The sequence below is a fragment of the Cloeon dipterum genome, chromosome 1 (assembly GCF_949628265.1).
Source record: "Cloeon dipterum chromosome 1, ieCloDipt1.1, whole genome shotgun sequence".
Taxonomy (NCBI): domain Eukaryota; kingdom Metazoa; phylum Arthropoda; class Insecta; order Ephemeroptera; family Baetidae; genus Cloeon; species Cloeon dipterum.
In genome coordinates, this window is record NC_088786.1 from 15,012,981 (window position 1) to 15,031,070 (window position 18,090).

The following is an 18,090-nucleotide window of genomic DNA, read 5'->3' on the forward strand; positions in this document are numbered from 1 at the left end:
ACCTGACGATGAATAAAAATTGCATGATAGCTAAGGATATAACTAAAATTAATTTATCTGCTTACTTGGGACATAGACCGACCGGACTCTGTCTTGGTCCGACCAAAAAAATGTAATTTAATTAAAAATACTGCTAAAATTCTAGCAAAAATAATTTTAACTCATTTGAAAGTTAAAGAGTTAAATATTTATGAAATACAATGGATATATGCTGATTTCTGAGGAAATTAAGCATTAAATTTGATGCATTTTTGTTTTGAAAAGGTTAACCAATTTTAAGTTTTTTAAATTCGTTAGTAAATTGGAGTCTTGAAATATTAAAACAGATGAGTGATTCATTTCAATAGCTTGTCCTTAAATTTTTTAGGATATTTAGCATTGATTTTTTCTTGAATGAACTTTACGCTGACATTTAATCTTGCCTTTTGTTAGCACGTTGCTAACCTCAGCATGTTTTAAAAAACCGAGATTTCGCTGAAAAGCGGTTAACACTGTGAGATAAGCGCGGCGGGAGCATCGTTTAAGGGAGGAAGGCGGCCTCAGGCGCACACCTTGTTGACTCTGCGCCCCTTTCATGCACTTTCCGGCGCGCCACTGGACAACAAGTCCCCGGCTCCTGCCTAGCTGCTGCCCAGTGATATTGCACGAGTGTGTTTCATTCCGGCCTGAAATGTTTACCGCCAGGCAGTCGACACACACAAGCCAGCGATGATTAATGCCTCCTCTCCCGCTCTTTGCAGCGTCTTGTCCACTCGGCTGAATCCAGCCCGACGACGGACACTCTTTTGAACTCGGCCAGAGCAAATATTTGTTAATGCCAGTGATTAAAATGGAGCCGAGGAGCAGCGAGCAGGAGGGAAATTTTTGTCCGGAGCGACAATTTGAACGAGATAAGAATCCTCCGCAAGCAGATTTCACCTCGCTTAGCCCTTGAATTCAGTCAGCGTTGACACCTTTCACTTCACTCTCGCTTCCCAGATTTAGAAAGGGTAATAAAGGTTTAGAAAAACGATATGAGATGAGATTTTCCTTCTTGAAAGAATTTACAAAAATGCCAAGCTGCAACATTTTGTAACAAATTCAGGAATTTGAATTCAAATAACGGTTTCATACTTGATGGTAAGACAAATGTAAATTTTTCTTTTCTTAGTTAATGGCAAGTACTTAATCTTATATTATGTATACATCTTGCTAATGGTTTAGTGTAATAGCTTGAGTTGAAAGTTTCCTCTCAAGATTGGAAATCTCTAATGTTCATGTTTCTCGGCTGAGAATCGATAGTTATATGGGGCTGAATGACCTAATTTCAGTGCGGCTCGCTGCTCCCTCGCCGCAAGTGCGAAATTAAGCATTCGCGGCCTGGAAACACGCGCGCGCGTTCCATAAAATAACTCACCCTGTGCTTTTCCCTAGGGGCAGTATGGTATCTCTTGCGGTTTGTGGGCTCGGACGCCACCCTTGGAAAGAAGTTGCCCAGATTGATGATTTGGTTGCTCGACGACCTTTCCGCGGCCTGCAGTGAACCTTCCACGCTGTTGAAACGCAGCGGCGAGTTCTCGCCTTCCATATCGCTACCGTCTAGATCTGGAAAATTTGTGTCTCATTTCTGTAATTGCGGAATGCAATAGAGAGAAAAGGTTTTTTGATTTTTTTTCAAAAGACCACACATGATCACATGATATTATTGCTTTTTTGTCAGGTTTTAGCAGATATATTCATAGCTGCCCTCTATAAGGATGGATTATATCAAGGTTTATTCAATTTCAGAGAAAATACCATTTTTTTTACTTGCTCTCTTTGCAGTTTTAAGTTTGAAAGGAAAACTAACCAATTTTTAAAGAATATATTTGATAAATTTATATCTTTGGTTTTACTAAACGATCTTTTTGCCCTTTTAGCAGATTTACCTGCTGCAAGGGATGCTCCCCTGTGAAGGTTTGCGGTGGCTGCGTAGCCGTTCTGCGCCCTGGCGGCCTCGATCAGAGGCGACCTGTACTGCCGCTCGTAGTAAAGCGTGTTTGAGGACGTGCTGAGGGGCACCTGGTTGCCCGACGGGCTGGGGCAGGCGGGCGGCGCCGACGGCGTCATGAGCAGCTCCTCCAGGGTTGGCGGCGGCGGTGAACCCTGGCGCAGGGGCGTGGCCGTCGGTGAAGGTGGTGTCAGGGGGCCGTTCATCGGCACTAAACTGTTGCCCATAGGTGACAGGTTCATAAGCAGATCCTGAAAAAAGGGCACCTGAATTCGCGACTCAGTTTGGTGCACTTTCAACTCACACCTAGCATGCACACAACCAGAATGAACTGGGGAATCAGGAGGGTATTATGGAGCGGACGACCTCATTAGTGTTTAAGTTACCTTTTGGGGCTGTTTAATTATGATTTTTGTGTTATTTTTAGTGTAGGATAAAACCATATTGCTTGGGATATAATCGATTTTAAGAACATTGTCATTCGGACATAATCCTTCTTGTTGAAAGTGTCTACCTTTTAAAAAATGAAACGCAATCGATACGATATGAATTAGTTATCCATAGGATATCAAAGAAATTGTAGACGTCAACGCTGAAAAAAACTTTCCATATATCACGCACCAGCTTGACGTGCTATTGACGACAATCTTTTGTCACTCAAGTCCCACTTTTTGGTGGAAAATAGCGTGTGTGTGCTTTTAGGAAATTATGCAGAAAAATAGTTTGGCATAAAATTAATGTTCTCGGTGGCCGCCATTGTGGCCCCGCGCCGGTCTCACGAGGACGTGTAATGGAAGGAAATGGGCGTTGGGAAAGCATTATTCAGCGCCATTATCCGCGCGGGTGGAAATTTGTAAAGCACGCGAAATTTGTTTCGTAGCCGCCAATCGCGAGATAAACAAATTCAGCTGCTCTATAATTTAGCTCGGCTTTTTCAATAATGTGCTGTTCAAACACACTCTCTGTGTAGTGGCGCCGAACACAGAGTTTAATTTTTCCCCTCTCAAGTAAACAGCACCACCGCCTCATCGATTGTTGTTGACCGGGCAACTTTCAATTTGAGCAATAGCACTCCGACACGAGAGACGCCAGAGGCGATGCAAATTTTGTTGCACGGTGTAGGAACAATTTATTTCTTCCCACACCGATGCGTTGAATTGCTTGCTCAAACAAAGGATGTCGTGCGATATTTCGGCATCTTTCTTCCCGGAATATGTATTTTCGTACATGAAGACAACCTATCGTAAGGAAATGATCCAAACCTTTGACATCTCTAAATGCTGGAAATAAATCGATATTTCTGTTTAGTCCACTATTAATTTAATGCTTGGTTTTTATGTGTAGAGTCTATGAGTTAAATGAAATGAATTTTAATGAAAGATATTTTTTGAAATTTTTGCCATGCATGCTCAACATAAAAATTATTCATGTGGATCATTGAGCTTTTTAAGAATCTTTAGATAAATCGATCGTAAAACCAAGTGTAGGGCTGCGTCTCGTGTCCGTGCGGATATGGAAAATCGAATCGCCTCGAAGGATAATGCAGTGATATGAATAAAATGCATCGGAAAGGATGCATGCATCATGGGAACGAACATCAGCAGCAGAATCGTGCTGTATTATGTATGGTGCACAAATTGCATTGCAACGTGCAACCGGCACGACAAGTACGCAGCGCACGTTGCATAAGCCAAGCATTGGCAGGCGCTCATTCGTTGCAGTCAAACGAGTAGAGCGACGCTGATGGCTCCGCTCTGTTTACAACTGCCGGCGCTAATTACTGCCACTGCAGCTTTCCAATATGCCGAGTGATTGATGACCGCGTGCGTCTCGTTCCTATGCAAAATGCTTTGACTCGGTCAGTGAACTATTCATTATCGTATTTTGATTCAAAAATTGAAAGTGGTCGACGGTTGGAAATATCAAATTGCCTTATTGATCGATTTTGTAATGAGATGCGTAAAGAATCGTAACGCTGACGATGGAGGGATATATATATGTATTAATTTGACGGTGGGCAAGAGGCGGCATAAAGCTGATTCCGCAGGGAGAATATTGTCGATGCATAATTAAATCCAGATTAGATTAATCAATATGTATGTGTCACGCGGCGCAGCGCGTATAATCTCTAAAATATTAATTGAGTTGGAGCGGCTGTTAAATTTGCACGAGGGCGCGGAATTCCGCGGCAAATCCGTGGAATACATTACACCTCCAGGCACCGGAAAAACGCAGTAATTTTGATAAGCCGCTGGGTGGAAATGGAATGGTATCTATATTTTTGCTGGCATCATCGATCTCAAAACAAAATATTAAACGCGTTGTTTGAGCCGATCTTCTATGGAAAAGCAAATGCCTGGCCGTAAGTGAAACAGAATAATTTTACGCAACACACAAATGAGCGAGTGCAAACACTGGCCCATTCACGGTTTGAGCGGTTATGGATTCACAAATTATTTTGATTGGGGTCCGCATGGATTGATCGCCAAAGGCGAAAAATGCAGAATGGATAACATGCTCGTTTGAATCGGCGAGCCAATTATTATTTTTACACGCAATAAAAATGCCTTTCATTGCCGCTGGCACTTAGTTGATCTAGATTTTGTGAATGTTTTCACAAAACGTTTTAAACAAACAATGAAATATTGAGAACTGTCGCAGTCTTTTTGAGTTTAGAATTGCATATGTACATACATACAAATCCTACAGTATAAAGTATTGATTGGAGTGAGATTAATTTAGACTTTCAATTCAAATAAGTATCAGCATTACATTGAAAACAAATCGAAACGGCTTTTAGTGTGGATTTCTCTTGGCTGTTGAGTGGTAAATCTATGAAATACACATTCACGCATTGTGTGCAATGCGTCAAAGTATAGCAAAACTAATTAATTATAGTGCAGCAACAACAAAGAGGTCTGAAGTGGCAGGAGCAAAGTGAAGCGGGCTGGTCGTCGTTCAACAAACATGCGTTCGTCTGACGAAATGTGTTTGTGTGTGTATGTGTTTGCTCGCACATTTGGCTAATTGAGCGGCAAATGTGGCGCGCGCGATTTCATTTTTGATTCAAATTTATTTATCGGCTTTGCGAAATTATTTGCGGCATTTGTACCAGCTGCCTGTGATTTGATAAACGACTGCCGGCTAAATTATACCCTCTCGGACAAAATATATTGCCTGCGTCATGCAATGGTCGAAATGTACGGCTTCCAATTAGAAAATGCCCGGCTTTCGAATACGCCTGCCCGTTTGATTATTGAAACGGAGGATCGAGTTATCCATTAATTAAAGGCCAAAAGTCAAATATCAGAATACTAAGAGTGATACATCACTTTGTATTATTAATTTGACCGTGAGTAACACATACATTTCGATTTAAGTGTGGTATACAGCAGGATTTAGTTAGCAAATATGGCAAATGTCAAAGCACATTTCAAATAAATTTTAAAAGACGAAAGGTCACAATGATTTTATATCCTAGTATGGTATTTTTAATCTTTTTTAATACTTTTCTATTGACACAATTATATGGACACCCATATACTCTCTAAACGAAAACCGTTTTTTAAAGTGATTGCTCGTGACCTGATATGATGCCTAATTTTTAGTTTCTCATGCACCTCGACTTCGAATATGGAAATTTTTGGGATTTTCCGATTTTACTTCAACCTAATCGCAGAAAAGTGAGTGCGGCTTTATCAAAATGAAATATTTATTTGCCTTCGATTTGATGCATTTTAAATTAATGGACGGCTCCTATCGGGTAATTTCCTGTCCTTTAAATGGAAAAGATTAGGAGTAAACGAATATTTTATACAGCTGATTTCAAGCATAATATACTGAGTTTCCTTTCCTCCACCAAGGCACCCTCGAAAAAGTCTGATATTTAGTTTTAACACAGTCACAAAATAAAATCTAAATATAATTTGAAGAAATAAAAAGATTGGTAAACCGGGAAATATCATGAAAATAATCGAATGAGTCCATATTAAAGTTAAATTTCTGTCATTTTTCATTGATTTGAACCTTATGTTTTTTTTAAACATTGAATGTCATGTGTCATGTTCCTCAAAAGTCAATAGTCTAAAGGGCAAGAGTCCTATCCTCATAATGTATCCACCGCCACAAGAGGGACAAATATTTTGCGTGTCTGCTTTTGATCTTTTGATCCGCTGGATGGTGAGGGGTAGAAGAAGTCGTCCGGGAGAGTTGGGAAATGAGCTTTGGTTTTTGTACCGACCTTCATGTTGATGGTTGCGCCGAATGAGTTCCTCAGGATGGTGGTGGGCGAGCCCTGTAGCTTGTGTCTCTTGCTGAGCACCACGATCACCGCAAAGACGAGCAGAAGCAGCAGCGAGATGGCCGACAACACACCGACCACCACTTCCACGTAGCTCTGGCCCTCGTGCGGCGCAGCAACTGCAAAAACCCGAAAGCCCTGATTAGCCGACCGGCGCCGCAAACTTTGCCCAAATCCCGCTCGTCAGCCGGAAATAACGCAACACAAATCTGCCTACAAACAGCACAACTTGCAATCATTTAGTGACAAGCTGCGTGGTTTACATTCCTCGTTGTAAGGATTATAGTCAGGGCGATGACTTTAGTTGTTTCGTTGTTGTTTTGACATGCAGGCTTCACTATATGGTCAAAATGAAGAGTGCGCATATTATAATATTCAAAAAGTCGTTACGCATATAAAGAATGAATTTTAAAAAATTGTATTCAGGCAGCACTTAATTACCCGAATAAAAAATATTTCCGATGTTGTCGTTTCAGCGGAAAATGGCAAAATCTAGGGGTCTCTAGTTCTCCATAACACAATAGAGAAATTTTAGACTTTAATTTTAACAAAATTGTAATTAGATAAAGCCATCTACTCTTGAGGTTATCTCGAAAATTGTACTTCTTCCTCGATGGTCATTTATCATAATTTATTGAACAACAGGATTTATTATGATTACCGAGTACAATGAAATAATTTGATTTTTTATTTATTTGTGAAAAAGTCGATCTTCTAAGTAAATGACCGAACTCACTTCCTATCACTCAAATCAACATGAAGTATTTTTCAAATGATATCGTGGAATTAATTTAAATTTTAGAGCGCATTTTACAAAAAGAGTAGCTCTAAGAAAAAAATAAGTGGATTGAGTCATGTTGCACCATTGAACGTATTCAAAAATCGGCGGGAAACTATTCAAATATTAAGATATGTAAATTAAATCTAAATTTATACAAATTTTATTTAAACAGGGAGCCTACTTACTCGTCTCATACTGCTCCCAATCCGAGTCGTGCACCATCGAGTTTCCAACCATTTCGTTAGCATCCACGCTGGCTTCCGTTTCGTCCGTGAAATTTCCGTAGAATGGATCTGAAACATGGATTGTAAAAGGGAATAAAGAGCAACTCTCCAATAAGCTAATTAGCCAAGCAAAATTAATTCGCCGAAACGGCCAACAAAGTGCTGGCTGGGCGCGACGAGTTTAAATTTAATAGACGAACCAGAGAGCCTGAGAGAGAAAAATGAGTGGGGCGTCAAATGCAGCAAAGGGAATCCTTGTTGCCTTTTCATTATTGCGTAATTATGATGGCGGAGAGGCAAGTGGTGCTTTTCCACGTTCTGCTCTTGCCCGGAATGGAATGGGATGGAATGGAATGGAATGGAAGAAGGCTCTCGGCTCTGCTGCGCGCCATTTAGATCGTAATCTGCATTTCCATTACAGCAATATTATGCATATAACACTTGTAATAATAACGACGATTATAATTATAATTCTCTCGCTGAGGCGTTTCGCACAAATCTTGCCACGCCGAGGTGTGATTAAATTGCTCTGTAATTGGGCCGACCGTCGCTTTCCTTCCCTGGTTGTAGTAGCACGCGTGACACAATTATTATTGAAAATTTTTCTTAAGGTGAAACGAGCACAGAGGCACACAAACTCTAAAAAAATAGCTTTGACCTAAAGACATTATTTGTTCATGCATGATAACCCAAATCTCAAAAAAAAATATTTATTTTTTAAATTTTAATTACAAGTTTGAAAGCGTTATATTGGCTAAAAAATATTAAACTCGAATTGAAAAAGCAGAATATATTAAAATTGTGGCAAGTAAAATAACTTTGATAGAAGCAGAATAGTACTGTTAACCTATTTAAATGCGACATTTTTAGTGTTGTACGACTTGATAATTTTATGGATTTTAAATTATTTCAAATTCCTCGATATATTTTGTTTAATAAATACTTTATAAATAAAATATTTTAAATAATTACAGTTTCATTTGAGTTGTTTTTACAGTTCATGTTCATGGAACACTCATACGTGTAAAATATTTTGAAAATATTTTAACCTCCAACCCTAAGATATGTATTTGCCAACATCCATCCATATAATTCATTTGCCAGAGGTCTAAATCAGATTTGAGCCGAATTATAGATTCAACCACAAGCAAATTGGGCGCATCAATAGTGTCGTGAGTTATTATGCATAGTGAATTGCACAACAGCTGGTGGAACAATGAGGCCGCGAGAATGATCATTTTGCGTGGTCTGGCTGTTTGTTCGCATACATAGTATCGTTCTCGGGCAGTTCATATTATAGGACGACGGCTTTGTACGCTTGCCACTCGTGTACGGCATTTTACACATTGTTACTGCGAGCACTGCACACACGATGCTTATTTAAATTGGAGTGAGAGAGAGGAAATTAAAACGACGCAATTTCCTTTTATTTCGAATAAAGCAGCAGCAGCCGGCTCACCACAAACCCTGCCGCTTTTCCAATTCTAGCGAAATCCATTCAGCACTTTGCGGTTTTGCTGGAAATGCGTCTAATGCATGCGCGATAAAATGTAATCAATGAGCGGAAGAATACATGCGATGATTTACATTTCACCACTATTTCTGCTTCAATTTGAACAATAATGAAATAAAGAATTTCGAGAAATATTAAATTTCCTATTTTTGTTGAGGTTTTTTCTTGGTTTGAAAATACGTTCTCTAGTAGCTAGGAATACTATGGTGGGAATATTTTTAAATATACTTGGGGCCATGAAATAAAAAATGGCCATATTTAGCATGCTTCAACCCCTTTAAATTTGCATGTAAATATCGTTTGGTGATTCAATATAATAATTTTTTGCAATATTTGTTCCTTTCATATAGAGCATAATTTTTACGATCAACCGTTACAATGGTTTTTAAATGGTATCAGGGTTCAAAGAGCAACGAACGGGGTCGTGTTTTATGGTCTGCTAACCGTAAAAATGGTTTTATTATTTTAAAATTAAATGCACGGATGTTGCTATGAGTTTAATTCGGAAACGGATTTAAACAAAGAGCATAACAGGATGAAAGTTTGTGAGTGCAAACTTTTAGCTCAGCTCGAGAGTGGAGGTGCGTGAGGCAGGGTGAGTCGGCGCTGGCTTTTTTGCTGCGTCTGGCCCGGCCAGGTGATCAATAAACATACACACACTCACTCACTCACACTCAGCCTGTTGTGCTCAGGCAGCTTGTGCAAATACTACTTTACCGTGAATAAATTGAGCCGCTCGATGAAATAATTGAGCAGGGTCGTCGAGGGGTACGAGTGAAAAGTCATGTTCGACCGCCGCCGAGGATCATCCCCACGCAAAGACAGACAATCGCAATTTGCCAGCTTCTCTTTTGGGCCCTAATTGACCAAACGTATTCCTTTTCACCCTTTCGCATCGAGGTGATTAAGACGCATATCGCTTTCACCCGCGAGCCTGTTTGCTAATGGATTGCACTCTTTTCTGAAATCGTCATTTGATGCTGTTAGCCGGATTATGGAAAGGACAGAGTGGGATAGAAGTTTATTTTGTTGTCTGTCATATAAAAAGCATTGCCCTGCTTTCTGCTTCCAATCAAGTTGCTTTTGGATGATATTTTTTGAAGAATAACTTTTTAATTTAAAAAGTTTTTAATTATAATGTTTTGAAACTTAAGAAGTTGAAATATAACGATTTCTTGACTTCAAACTGCTTCTCAGAACTAACTAAATTTTCCCAATTATGCTTAAATCTTGCTGGCAAAGTAAACTAGTTTGAACTATGTAATTTCACAGCGCTGTACGATAGGGAACAAGTAAAGACAGTAAAAACGTTCATGTTTCAACATAGCTTTTTCACCAGGAAAGTTGAGGAAAGCATCAATAATTCTTAAAATCCTTAATATAAAGTACTCTTTGCCCTTTGCTGCTCTCGTTCTATTTTCCAACCAGCCTCTATATTAAAACGGGATTGCTGCTTGCTGAAAGTGCTTTTATTCTGTGGATATATATAGAAAAAAATGCTCTGTTGTGAGAGTGTCTCTGCTTTCGGACATAAAAGTTTAAAAGTCGGCCGTGCACAAGTATTTTATTGTGCAATATATCTCGAGCGCGGCGGATGCTGGCATTAAGTATTCAGGGCGCACTCCGCCAAAGTGTTTATAATCGCACGCGGGCCAAAATTTCGTCATATTATATTAGCCGTTCTTTCAGAGGCAGTGAAAGGGGAGCTTGTTATGTGCCCCAGCGTAATTAGTTTCATGCCACTTTTCAGCCCCGATGCCACATAGAAAAGCTAGGGGAGCGCAGGCGAATCTCGGCAGCCTCCATAACCATTTTCACGGAATGCATGCTCAAGTCTTATTTAAAACAATTTCTCTTCTGCAGTCACCATAATAGAGTTGAGAAAATGCTTCCTGCGGTAGGCACACAGGCCAGGTATTGCTACACACTATTTTCCTTCGCAAGGTTCTTAGGAAATGGTAAAATTTTAATTAAATACTGCACTACACGTCTAAAATCATACATCGTATGGCTGTAGAAAATCACGTTTCCAAACAAAAGCGCTGTTTTTGTTGGCAGTAAGGCACAATTCCAATGAATTCCACAGTTTGACCAACTTAAAGTCTACAATTATATCTAAATTGAAGATTCAGCTCTGTTTTTCCGGTTTAATAAAGTTTATCTTCAGACATTGGAGAGCAAACAAAAATGGCGTTTAGAAACCTCAAGATGAAAAAAATTCGGCTCTGCTTCCACTTGACATTTTTGAGTTTAAAATTAATCAGAACTTTAAATAATGACACTTCAGATCTTCAGAATTAAAAATGTTGCAAACCTGCTCAAATTAGTCCATTAACGAGAGGGAAAGTTTAGCTTCAAAGAAATCTCGCGGGAGGTATTAAGTTGTAAGATGGAAAGAGCAATTTTTCTCGGGAAAAGAAACTTATTAATTTCAGCAGCACCCTCGAGTTAGTTTTCACAGAGTGCGAAACTTGGCTAATCCGGCCGTTTAATTTCAGCCGGATGTCTATTAAGGACGGGAAAAACAGACCATAATTCATGATCATGTTTGTGCCTGTCAGGGAAAACATGCCTTTGATTAATCTGCTCAATTAGGCGCCATGCAAAACACACAGCCGGCACGAAATTCTCGAGCAAAAAACCGAATCCACCCGCCGGCTCCTTAGTAGAAAGATTGCATTAAGGGGTGGGGTGTATACATCATCCCCCGCAGCCCATTGTTGCGCGCAGCCGACGTCTGCGAGGCAAAATATTTGAGCGTTTTGCCCGCTCATTATTTAATTTCGCCAGCAGCAGACGATTTGTTTCAATCTCGGCGGAGTTGGAGGGGCGCATTTCATTAAATAATATTATTATGCGAGTATCGTGGGTTGACGTGGGCGCTGCTGAGAGCAAATAATAATAAGCTGCTTGACTCTTTATTACATCTTGACGTAATGAAAATTCTGGTGTGCGGCGAAAGCGACTTTTCGGCAGGGGGAGCGATTTTGTTTGGAAAGGGGTGTGCGCCCCCTGCAACTTCTTGTCACTCACCACGATTTTGATGTTCTTAAAACTTTGCAAAGCCAATAGAATTATTCAGGCTGTTTTTAAGGCTCCTAGAATAAGAATGAAAAAATTCATTTCAATGAGGCAGCAGTGTTCAATGAGTGAAATAACGATGAAGCGTACTAAACAAAACATTTCTGAACAGGACCTTAAATGTGTAAAATACTTGTCAGAAATGACAAGAAACAATAAGAAATTTCAATTCATTAAGTCGTGCCATCATTGATTTTAAACCTCGTTTGCACGAATGGCATGATTTTGCCATCCAGAGACTGGTCTTCTGTTTCGCGTTCTGAGGAAAAGGAGTTAACAACAAACTGTCTCGCAGTTCTTAACCCAATTACAGACACCGCGCGAATAGGTAAATACAAGTTAAGTAGGCGAATGCAACGTTATTGTACTCGAAATTGAAGAGCATATCGTGCGGGCGGTAGTGAAAATTTGCATAATGCCCGCCATAATAGCCATAAAAGGCAGGAGAGTGGAGCGAGTCCTCTGAGCGCAATTAATAAAGCGAGGAATTTGCAATTTTGCACGTTTTCCACGGCGAAAAGCGTCTCCCGGGAAACAGAAAGGAAATAGACTGGCAAATTGCTCGGAAGTCGTCGCTTTGATACGCTATGGATTTTTTGTCCCATGCCGCCCGATACACCAAGTTGCATGCTGGACGCGAAAATTGTCAATGCTCGTTCATACAGTGCCAATTTATACCAGTAAAGCCAGTAGGGGAAGAAACAGTAGAAAATTACAATAATTTTTCATTTTGAAAATAAAAAGTTTGGAATGGAAAAAGCTCGAGCATTGTTAGAAGTCGAATTGGTTCACTTTCTTAGAGATAGATTTAAACTCATTGTATGCAAAATATTAAACTACTTTTTTAATCTTCATTTAATCAAATGAAAGTTAAATTAATAACATAGACTTTTATTTTTTGACAAACCCCCGAAATTGCTGAAAATATAATCTGAACATATCTTATCCGAATTTTGGAATAGGCGACCTTTCGAGGTTGTTTCCATGTTTAATATAGATGAAACCAGGCTTCAACCTCGTTGTTTAAAAGAATTCGTCGTTTTAATCCTCGACAAGTTTCTACGTCATCAAGTACGTCCTTGAATCTAATCGTGATATCTTATCCGACTCCATTTAAAAGAAAAAATTATGAACTTAACTTCTTGATCGCGTATTGGTGGCAACGTCGAGGGAAGTCGGTCGACTTGCATTCGAAGGGAGCACGGAGTGAAACAAACGCTTGGACGGACCGTCATTGGCAATAATGACGTAGCGATTTTGCAGCGCGCACCGCTGACTGACATAAAAGTTTTTCAATTTTCTGCAGCGAACGTCGTGGAAATAAATAAAAGCGGAGGCAAACACCGCAGCGAGCAGACAACTGCAGATTGATCTTCGGACTGGCAGCCGCGCTAAATTGTTTGCCACATTCCTATTTCAAAGAACGAGGGTGAAAGAAGCAAAGGAAACTCTATCTTTGCAACAATGCAATGCACCAGCAGAGGCAATGTGAGAAGTGTGTGTCGAGATCTCCGCCGGCAAACTTTCGAGGGAATAATAATACTGCTGCTCCCATTGTATAATCTGGTGAAGCGTGGCGAAGACTCGCAATTTTCAATTATTGTTTCAATCTGTTAGAAGTTCATGTGTAATGTTGTAGAAATAGTTTGATTTTTTTCAAATTCAATTGACCTGATGCATGTTCTTTGATAATTTTTTACACACGGTGCATAAAAATGCACGGACTTCCTTCCAAAGAAATAATTCAATTTTACTTGGTACCCCCTATTTTTAGCACAGGCTTTACACAGAGAGCATATTTTCAAGTCCATGCGGCATACCCTCCAACTTTTTTCGAGTTTCAGAGAAACTGAGGGAAACGAATAAAAAATTCACCGGGTTAGCCAGACTGAATAAGTAAATTCGGGTGGTGGCATCCCCATTCTGCAAGTGCGTCTCCAATTTGAATACCACGAGACGGAATTTCTAGCAGCGCGTGTGACCTGGTTAAAAATTCATCTGTTAATTTTGGTTAAATATTCAAGAGGAAGGGACAGAGCGTTTTTTCGTTAACATAAGGGTGAATGAGTTTGAAGAAGCACTCGTCAGAAAATGAGAACGCGCGTTTTCCCTCCACTTTTAAGAAAAGAAATGAAATGAAATTTCCCGGAGGAAGGCCTAATTTGTTTTTAAACTCATTTGGCATAATGGTGAGAACCCTTTTAATTTATTACCCGTCTGGAAAGTTTCAAATTGTGAACTTTTATTTCAGAGCTCTCAAATGTGAAGCCTGACAAAATTACTGTTGACCTATTATGAAGCGAAATTGATATTTCTTTATTGAATGACCCTGGGGTTAATCAACTCATTAGCGGAAAGCAATTATGAACTTAACAAGCCTGGTGAGTAGGGTTTTCAATGTGAGAGTAAAACGAGTGATATCACGATCGTCCTTTCGAGCCACAATTATTATCGATCTTGCATACTAGCGTTCAATCTTGCTGCAAACTCAGGTGTAGGCCGGAATATTTGCCTTTGAAGAGCTGGCCAAGTTATTTAATCAGCAAAGGGCTGCTTCTGGGAAGGGCACAATCAGAGCCGGAAAAACGTGAGATGTGAAATGAAAAGGCTGGGCAATATTGGGAATTGCGAGGGCAAGAGCTACGTAATTCCTCTCGGACCACCGCAGCTGCTGATTGCCCAGCACTAGCTAATTCCATTTTCATCAGCTATATACGTTGTTGATGTTTGTCTCATAATTGCTAGCATTGCGAAATTCTGTGGCGCTACTCTACTAATTGTGAACAGGAAACTTTCAGAACTGATAGGAGTTACAACTGTAAGCTCAAGATATAAATGCGTGGGATTAGATGAAAATTATTTTAATAACTCTTTTGATTATAGCTTGAGTTAAATTCTGCTCCTCTTGTATTTATAAAAAAAAACAAAGTGTCCAGATATTATTTTTTTGAAATTTATTCCAGTCTTTTCGGTAGAAAATGTATGATTTTTAAATAAGTCGGATTAATATTTATTAAACTATATGCTAAAAATACTTTTATTCTTTACTACATTGTAAACAGTTGTCCATCGTCAGGACCACTTTGTAGTGAAACGCGTCAATAATACCGCCGCACTGAGTCAATATGCGGTGTATAAGAAGGTAGGTAGTTGCGGGATTTTTCTCTACTCACCCGAGTCGAAGGTGACCTCTCCCAGGAGAATCCACTTGGCCGCGAACCAAAGCTGCAATTTGACGAAGCGGCCGGTCCTGCCGTGGAGATGGATGGAAACGTTCCTCGCCTGCTCCAGAACCCGATCCGGCATGTAGTTGTACGTGAGCGGCCGACCGTTGTAGAATTTGCCACCGTAGCTGAACATGATCTTTGCTCTGGAAAATACCTGTAAACGACAAGAAAAATGGCTTGTGTTTAGCAAAGACAAACAGAGTCGTTGCTTCAAATTAGTAATTTAGCAATGTCAAATGAAGTGAAGGTGGAACTTTTTATTAGTGTCACTTTAGAGTTTAAATCCAAAGGTAAAAAAGTCGAACAAATCTCCACACAAAAATATTGCACTCGATTGACTTATACTGTCTTATTTTATTTTATATGTTTCTAACCTATGGACGGACACATACAATCAGTGCTTCATTAAGAACGTTATAACTGCTTTAATCTTTTAGTTTTTTTTCTTTTGTATGCTATACAATTGTTTTTGAGTAAATAATGCGCGCTGATGTAACAATTTCCTCGTTTTTCTTGAGCGAATATGTTTCATAATTTTTCACGAATTGTCCTCAAATTGACTACCAATTCTTCTATCAATGTCAATAAACAATGGTAAAAAATCTCGTTGAACAACACTTTGTCGATAATAAACGCAATTGTAGAATACGTGAAGGCCGATTCCCAACTTCATTGATTCGTCACAGCTTGAATAATGCCAAGATCTAAATGGAAATTTTAAGAGATCTCTATAATAAATATACTAGATAAATATTTACTTTAAATGCCTCGATTTTCTGATTTTGATGAGAAAATATAGCATGCACAAAGGATAGCAAAGTATTGTGTTTTATGTGGGGAATCACATAAATAATCATAAAAAAATTGAATGTGCTGGAAAGCATGGAAAGGAATGTTATAGAGCTTGAACTCTAAAAGTGTGCACGTTTCATCCTGTAACTTCCCCGTTTAAGGACATACTGACTGTATATCGAGGCAATCAGGAAAATTCTGAGTGGCTGTTCTGCAAAGACGAAGCATCAGTGGCGATTTGATTTCAACTCTTGGTACATTTGATTCGATTTATGAAGAGCGAATCGCTTTTTGCGGCGCAGCTAGTGCGAGCAAATATACTTACTTGGGCGTCCTTGCTGAAGAAGTTGTTTGTGTACAGGTTGACGGCGCTGAAGTTGCGAACTTGATCAAACTCGAATATCAGCTCGACGAATCTAGAGCGCGGCGTGTCGTTGCGCCAGCCCACCCAGCCAGCTCCTGCGAAAATGTACAACACACACGTGACACTTGATATGCCGCTCGCAACTTCTTAATGATCGAAACTTCGTGCTTGGACAAACTCTCTGCTGCTGCCGTTGGAGCGTGGGTAAAATTTTGGCCTCAAAAACTGAGTGAGGGAGATATAAGCCCTCGGGCAAATGCTTGCACGCCTCTTTAAATTTTTACCCTTTCGCTCCAAAGACACGCAAATCGCGTCAAGCCGCCGATCAGGAGATGCTAACTCTCTATATTTCCGCCTTCCGAGTTTTATTTTAAAAAGGGCTTCTCTACAACTCAACCGTTAGAGGATAAAAATAAAAATGGTAAAAAATTAACACAAGCAAATCTGACGAAACACTTACGTAGGTCTGAAAACTCTTCTGAGTAAATTTTAGCACAAAAGCAAAACTGTGCAACAATTGCTTAGCGAACAAAGGCGTGTGAAGTTCATAATTGCCGCGGCAATTCCCTAAAGAACAACAAACAGAGGAGTGTACAAAATCAACAGAGTCAGGCCCTGATTGCGGTTCATTTGGCAAGGCCGCCTTTTGTTATGTGCACGCGGAATTGATGAATTATACATTCGGATCGAGGCCCTGTGCGTCGCAATTAACCTGAAAGTGGCGCCTTGTTTGTTTAAATAATTGAGTGATGTACGCGTGCTTGCATCACACAAAGACTAAGCAAATAAAAGCAACTTGACCGACGAATCATTCAGCGTGTCAAAAATGCTGCTGACGAATTTGCTAATCGATGAGCCAAACAAGCACAGAGTCCAATTAAAAGCAATCAACAAAGCAAAAAATTTAGTCCCGCCCGGAGGCGAAATCGGGCAAAATCAGCCGAATTTGACCTTTTTCTCGTTGTTGATGAAAACACGCGATAATTCAAGTTCTGCTAATGAGACTGTGTTTGCTTTTCAGGGGAGCGTTTTTGCTGTCAAAAACATTTATATTGCTCTTGATTTCAGACCTGCCGTTTTTGCTTATTTATTTGCGTTCTTTTTTAAATGATTTTTTTTTTAACTATTACAAGTCTAGCAAATTCAGACAAAATATCGGCTAGTGCTCGCTCAGCTACCTTATCAACACACAAAAAACTTTTCCCTGAAATATACAAACTATACAAAAAAGCAATGTGTTTCAAAAGCAAATAAATTACACATCTGAAAATTACCACGTGAATTATCATTTTGAAATAAAAGGGAATACAGCCCAAAAGAAAAAGTATTTACCTTTCGCGCTGATGATATTGAGTTTCCTGAATAAACTGATTAAACGCACAATCGACTTTGATTCTAATTTTCTGGTGAACGTGCACGTTGCTCAAAAGAAATTTACTCGCCCACCTGCAGACTTTGCAGAGGGTACGGTGCCGATCGCCTGAATTAATTTCGAATTCAATTTTGTGCCTTGAGGCGAACTTCAAAGGCTCCGACGCACGTAACAATATTGCAGCAAGGTAATGGCTGTAGGGCGTGGAACAGGTTACTTACTTTCGGCTTAGTTGCTAAGCGGAGACACATCAAAAACTAAGTTCAACAACTCTTGACCCTTTCATCCCGGAGCAGTTCGCTCGGTAAAAGGATTACGCTCCTCGGGCTGCAGCCATTCGGCAGCGAAAAGCAAAAATCGACACACACGCTCGGATGTATAGCCAAGGATGATTAATTAAAGCTGCTTTCAATATTTGCCCGAAAAGTTACTCTTTTTTTGCAGCAGCACCTGAGAACGAGCTCTTC

At 39.8% G+C, this 18,090-nt stretch overlaps 1 protein-coding gene across 3 annotated transcripts in view; it reads right to left on the reverse strand.

The window, feature by feature from the left end:
• LOC135935308 (discoidin domain-containing receptor 2-like) overlaps window positions 1-18,090 on the reverse strand; it is a 114,357-nt gene that overhangs the window by 4,999 nt on the left and 91,268 nt on the right. For 2 of the 3 annotated variants that reach the window (XM_065477584.1, XM_065477742.1), the window contains 6 exons: window positions 16,213-16,346; window positions 15,042-15,249; window positions 7,236-7,343; window positions 6,210-6,388; window positions 1,908-2,235; window positions 1,397-1,584 (listed from right to left, as the gene is read on the reverse strand). In XM_065477584.1, coding sequence (XP_065333656.1) covers window positions 1,397-1,584; window positions 1,908-2,235; window positions 6,210-6,388; window positions 7,236-7,343; window positions 15,042-15,249; window positions 16,213-16,346 — 1,145 coding nt within the window. The remainder of the gene's footprint in view (window positions 1-1,396; window positions 1,585-1,907; window positions 2,236-6,209; window positions 6,389-7,235; window positions 7,344-15,041; window positions 15,250-16,212; window positions 16,347-18,090) is intronic. The other variant, XM_065477660.1, reaches the window with a different exon arrangement.